The sequence below is a fragment of the Triticum urartu genome, chromosome 4 (assembly GCF_003073215.2).
Source record: "Triticum urartu cultivar G1812 chromosome 4, Tu2.1, whole genome shotgun sequence".
NCBI classification, from domain to species: Eukaryota; Viridiplantae; Streptophyta; class Magnoliopsida; order Poales; family Poaceae; genus Triticum; species Triticum urartu.
In genome coordinates this window covers 482,553,222-482,559,337 of record NC_053025.1, presented here as the reverse complement: position 1 = coordinate 482,559,337, position 6,116 = coordinate 482,553,222, and the positions used below count along the sequence as shown (strand labels likewise).

General features: G+C 54.3%; 1 protein-coding gene across 1 annotated transcript; it reads right to left on the bottom strand.

The window, feature by feature from the left end:
* Nucleotides 1–252: 252 nt before the first annotated feature.
* Nucleotides 253–5,514, bottom strand: LOC125552162. Its single transcript, XM_048715639.1, has 3 exons — nt 4,254–5,514; nt 881–1,441; nt 253–783 (listed from the first exon to the last, which is right to left on the bottom strand). Exons 1-3 carry the CDS (start codon nt 5,133–5,135, stop codon nt 682–684), a joined length of 1,545 nt encoding a protein of 514 aa, XP_048571596.1. The 5' UTR covers nt 5,136–5,514; the 3' UTR covers nt 253–681.
* Between the last annotated feature and the right edge of the window lie 602 nt (nt 5,515–6,116).

Genomic DNA, 6,116 nt, shown 5'->3' with positions numbered 1-6,116 from the left:
GCTACTTTGTTCATTTTTTAGGGCTGGCTATCTTGTTCTTTTTTTGTTTGTTCAAATCTAGGGCACCCATTTATTTTGTTCGTGCAAGAGACGTTTCGTTAGCAAGGGTTCAGGAGCGCGGGGGTGGGGATCGTATTCGATCGACTCATTCGGTCTCAGGGTCCCCTTGCCACATGTGTGGGCATTATCAGCGTCCAGCACCATGGAGCACAAGCACCAAAACGCTGCTCTCCAGAAAAATACACGTCCCTATTCTGCTTTCTTTCAACCTATATTCCATTTCGTTTCCGAAACAGCCATTTTCCCACGGTAGAATCACATCGGTACCAGAGAACCAAGAAAGAGGCAACACAGCACGTGGGAAGTAGCCAGATCCTATACATTGCTACCGCCTGCACTCCTTGGTATGTATACGTGTCCGTGTGTCTGTCTGTCTGTCGCATAACTCATATAGCCATCTGGACACACTGAGGACGATATTGCCCAGCACCAGCAGGGAAGTATAGTCTACGTGTTACCAAGTACTGCTGGTTTGGGAACAAAAAGTTTCCGTGTCCCTCCGAGCATGGAGGGGATTATTCACCTTTGCCATCCCCTTATTATCTCTTCGCTACCAATATCAACATCCTACTCTCCGCCCTGTAGGCCGTGGTGATGTAGTGGCGAGAAGAATACATAGAGCTAGGGCGTGGTGAGCTCTCCTCGGCTGCAATACCGTATCCGCACCTCCAGCACCGTGCCCCACCTCGTCCTCGTTGTTTTGCAGCAATGCCGCCGTGGCGCCTGAAACACATTACAAAACGATCCGTAAATCAACACGGAGATGCGCATGTACCTGAAAAAAAGCCATGAAAATAATGAGCTAGATAGGAGTTGTTACCCGTTTCCACTCGTTGTGGTTCATCTTGGGAGCGAACACCTTGACGGTGTGAACCGTGGACGCGGCGCGGAAGCTGGCCTGGTCGCACTCCTTCTCCGACTTGGCGGCGTGCCTCGAGTACTCGCTCACGGTGCCCCGGCTGGTCTCGTTCCGGACGCGGCTGAGGAAGAACATGGCCGGCCGGTAGCACGGGGTGTCGGTGCTCACCAACGGCCGGGTGTTGAACACGAAGGGCCCGTTGGCCCAGCTCCGCCAGGTCTTGAACGTCTGGAGCGGCACCTCCAGCTCGTGCGGCGCCACGGCCCACGGGTAGAGCTGCACCGTGTAGCCCCACGCGACGGAGACGGACCAGGTGTAGCCCGGGCCGTGCTGGTAGCCGAAGGCCTGCTGCAGCAGCCGGGCCGAGTCGAACCGGGCCGCCCTCACCAGCGGCCGGACCGCGGCCAGCGGGGTGTGGCCGGCAGGGCTGATGGGCTCGATGTGGTCCAGGTGGTGGAGCGACACCAGCGGCGCCACCGGGTGGGCCGCCAGCATCCCGTACGCGTCGCCCCGGATGTCCACCTGCACAAAAGCGTCGCTTTGAACGGAAATTCCTATTGGACGCTCGCTGCGTCAAAATGTCGAGCGAACGCATAGGGGAGCGATAATTTGGGCCGGCCCATCTCCCACTATAGACAGTTTCGGTTTTGGGAACTTTCTAAAAGTTTCCCAGCCGGTTTTTATCAGTTTTGGAAACCTTCTAGAAGGTTCCTTAAGCTGGTTTTCTATTTTCCTTTTTATTTCTTCTTTTTCTGTTTCTTTTCGTTCTTTTCTTTTTTCTTTTTTCATGTTTCTTTTTTTTCTTCCTCTCCTTTTTTCTTTTTTTCCTTTTTTCCTTTTTTAAAAAAGTCTGTGCTTTTCAAAAAATGTTCGTAAATTTCAAAAAATGTTTGCATTTATCATAAATTGTTTAATATTTCAAAAAATGTTTTCCCTTTCATATTTTGTTCAGAAAATCGAAAAATGTTCGCTTTTTCAAAAAATGATTGTGCTTTTTCAAAAATTGTGCAGAAGTTTGAAAAATGTTCCTGTTTTCAATTTTGGTTCAGAAATTAAAAAATGTTCATGCTTTTACGAAAAATGTTCCCGTTTAAAAATTTTGTTCAGAAATTCTAAAATTGTTCGAGAATTTAAAAAATGTTCTTCTATAAAAAATTTGTTCAGAAGTTGGGAAAATGTTCTTGTTTTCAATTTTGGTTCACAATTTATAAAAATGTTCGTGCTTTTATGAAAAATGATCCCGTTTTCATATTTTGTTCAAAAATTCAGAAAATGTTCTTGATATTCAAAATTTGTTCAGAAGTTCAAAAAAAATTCCTGTTTCGTTTTTTTCATAAATTCAGAAATTTTTCACAAATTTGAAAAATTGTTTGGAACTAAAAAAGGGCAGCTACAGTCCCAGGCGCTACAATACAAAAATGTTCGCATTTAAAATTTTCAAAAAATGTTCTGGAATTTTGAAAAAAAATCACGTTTTCAAGAATGTGCTTTAACTTTAAAAAAGGTTTGCCTTTTAAATACGTTCCTCTGTTGTGTGTTCTTATCGTTTCGTGCTAACCATTGGGACATCTGGCGGCTCAGCTCAAGTGGCTAGCTGCAAGAGATTTGAGTCGCGAGGTCGTGTGTTCGAGTACTTCCAGCGCTGTAGTTTTGCGTTCAGCTTAACTCGATTGTAGTGGGCCGGCCCTGTGCGGCGCGCCCTCCATTTGCCGCAATAAGCGGCGTATAGGAGCTCCCGCGTTAAACAATGATATCTTGCTGAGTGCTCATACAGTAATTTTCTTTAATCATCATGAGATGAGTATTGGAAATTTGAAACGGGCGGCCATAGATTCCCGTGGGCATGGCCAGGTGGTGCTCCACGGAGAGGCGGTGAGAAAGGTGGGAGACAAAAGGCGAGCCGGACTGCGACACGCGACAAAAGCAGGATCGACCGGTAGATCTGGGAGCGCACATGTGTCAGCGACCGCACAGGGTTCACCGGTTCAGAAAGTGAAAAACTGAAGGTACTCTCTCGCAGTTAATCGTCCGTGCCGACCCCATGTCACGTCAAGCACGGCAGAAACAGCCAGCTCCGCCACAAGTTTGCTCAGCGGATCAGAGGCCGTGTCTGCTGGTGCATTCGTGACACTGCCACAGCGCCTGGCTCGGAGGGGTCGCACCGCATCGGCGGGGTGCGCGCCAGGGATTCGGAAGGCGACAGCCTTGGGCCACCACCCTGCCGCGAGCGCGCGCGTCAACGACTTTGGGCCCAGAAACGGTGGTGGTGCGGCAAAGCTTTCCGCTCGCCACCACCGCCGTTGCGGCGTGCGTGCAACCCAAAACCCGCGGCGAGAACGAGGGTCCCCTCCGCCTCCGGCCTCCGATATTTTCGGCAGCGGAGCCCGAAGCCATCCACGTACCCTGGGAGGACACCACCACATGCAAGGCAGCCAGGCACGGGCGCCAAAACATGTTTGGCCCCAGCTCAACCAACAAACAGGTGGCGGTATGACCTTTTCGTGCCCCTCTACTCATCATCATTTGCATCTTTCAGCCACATTTTTTACAGCGCCCGCCCGCCGTGTGGCACATGCGAGCGAGTATGAAAAGGTGGTGCGGCGTGTGGTGCCCGGCAAAGGAAAAGCGACGGGGGCTGTCGTTTCGAAATTGGTTGGGGTGGTGGTTCGCTAGCTACTAGCAGCTCGAGTCCTCCTCAAGTCGCCTGTGAACACTTGTCCTGCTAAGATGCCCGCGCCACATGGTGTGGGGCAGAGCGCTGTCGCTCCATGGACCAGCTCTGCCCGGCCCCCGCGCCTCCACGCTGGAATTGTACCTTCCAATTGTCCGTGCCTTCCAACACAGTCGCTTCCATTGATTTCCATGAAAGGGCCGTCGAGCAAGCGTTCGTCTTTGGGGCAGCTGGTGGGTGCTTTTGTGCTTGCCCTTGATTAAACGGAAAGATTCTACCAAAAGATAGGAGATCTTCTGCTCTCATGTTTTGTTTGTTTTGGCATAGGCAAGACACGGTGAAAAAGTTGGTCAAAAAGGTTTGATTCCAGCGGCCTATGCAGAAAAACCTAGTAGTGGAAAAGGCCCCGAGCTAAAATTTGGAATAGGCAGCCCAAGTTGCAGAATTGGCGGTTTTTGTTGCCAAGCTGTTTTCAGAAACATCTTTGGATTGCTTATATAGGAACAAAAGGAAATTCAGGTTTTGGAGACGGTTTTTTTTTCCAAAACGTGATTTTAAAAGGGTTTTGATTCAAACATAGCAGCAACGAGCATGACGATTATTTTATTTTAGTATAGTATAAAAAAGTAACGAACTTTGGCAGCGTGCGTGGGGGATGCTCACCTGGTGGAACCCGGGCTCGCGGGTGAGCGGGACGCCGAGCTCGCTGAGGCACGCCTGCACGCGCTGATCGCTGCCGTAGAACTGCGAGTAGCGGTCCAGGCAGCCGTCGATGGCCTTGGCGAGCTCCGCGGCGGCCGGGTAGCTCACCGCGAACCCGCCCCCGCCGAACGCCATGCCGTACGAGTGCATCACGTTCTGCTCCACGCTCTCCGACGGCGCCCCCACGTAGTACATCTCCTCGTGGTCGTACTTGCGCAGCACGGCCACCAGGTTGTCCGGGAAGAACACCGTGTCGTCGTCGCCCATCACGAACCACCGCGGCGCCTCGTCCGCGCCGGTGCCGTTCGCCAGCTCCGCGGAGACGGCCAGGAACGAGTCCGCCACGATCCTCGCCATCCGCGACGCCGACGCCCGGTTCCCGAACCGGGACGCGTCCGCCGAGACGCGGTACGGCGGGCACGTCGCCGCCGGCCACGCGCCCGCGGGCTGCTCGTCCAGCCAGACGTGGCCGCGCATCGCCTCGGGCCGCCACCAGAGCTCCGCGTAGCCGCGGCGCTGGTCCCACGTGCGCGCCGAGGCGCCGATGCCGAACACGATGTGCGACAGCGTGGTGGGTGCGCGACCGCCGCCGGCGGCGGCGGCGGCGGGCCCGTCGGCCGCCGCGGCGTCATCGCCCGGGAAGTCGCCCAGGGCGCCGGAGCAATCCTGGCAGCTCCACCAGCGGTAGACCCCGCCGGCGCCGTCGTCCGGGAAGAAGGCGACGTAGGCGAGGAAGGCGAGCGTGGCGGCGATCAGCATGGACAGCGACGCCGCCACGCACCGGCGGCGCTGGTCGGCGCCGATCCCGCCGCCCTCCACGGCCTTCCATTTGGCGGGCTGCATCGGCCGATCTTGCCAAGATCACCACCTTTCCCGGACGACGGTTTCGCGGGGCGGGGGGGATCTGGCGGCGCGGCGCGGGGGAACGGCGGGGCTGGAGGCCGTATCCCGAAGGGAAATCAAACAATTATGGGAGAGACGGCTCGTGGGGAGGGCGCCAGGGAGGCGCACCTTTTGCGAGCCCCTCTCCTCGCTCTCGGAGACGGCGGAATAATTTATCGGAGATGGTAGCAACCGGAATTTGTGCGCGCGCGCGCGCTGGATACGGGACAACAACTATGCGCCTGGTGCCTACGCTATCTCTGCATATAATGGGCGTATTTGTATTTGATTCTTTTTATCGGCCTCCTCCCGCCGGCCGCTCTCGCCTTTGAGATGGATGGGGTTCCGACGCCTCCTTCGCGTCCTTTTTGTCCTTGCCGGATGTATGTCGACGACCTCTGCGGGTTTGGAATGGGCCAAGGACGCACGTCGGTATTAGGCTGGTACGTGGCTGAGACCGATATTTGTTTTCCATATCTACCTTCTTTGCCATGTTACCCAATCATCCGATAAAAACTCGCCGCGTGAACCCTCATCCGTTCAACAAGCAGCGCGAGTCGACGACCACTATGGACGACTTGGGCTTGGGGCATCTGCTGTGTTCTCCTCTCGGCAGCATCAAAACCGGCCGGTGTGACTCGTGAGTACCGTACGTCGTGGCAGAGCAGTTCGGTGGCGGATTCCTTCGGCGCCGGGCAATCATAGCAGCGGGACGCGTGGAGCCATGGCCAAGTTTTCTCGCTGTCTGTGATAGTCCGCTTCAAACTTTCCACACGAGGGTGACCTCTGCATCGCTGCCATTGCCATCCCATGACAACAAGGATGACTTCAACCGCTGGAAGCGGGAGGCGTCTCCAAAGCGTAGGGCATCTTCAGCCGCGCCTTCAAGAAAGCCTTCTTAAACGATTTTTTCGTGCCGGCATAAAAAAAAAGCCCAGTTGC

Excerpts from the sequence above, each read along its gene's own strand:
- LOC125552162 (XM_048715639.1), bottom strand. The coding sequence starts at position 5,135 with ATGCAGCCCGCCAAATGGAAGGCCGTGGAGGGCGGCGGGATCGGCGCC. Across the intron at positions 1,442-4,253 it reads GCGAGCCCGGGTTCCACCAG|GTGGACATCCGGGGCGACGC; the intron begins GTGAGCATCCCC and ends GCTTTTGTGCAG. Across the intron at positions 784-880 it reads ACCACAACGAGTGGAAACGG|GCGCCACGGCGGCATTGCTG; the intron begins GTAACAACTCCT and ends AATGTGTTTCAG.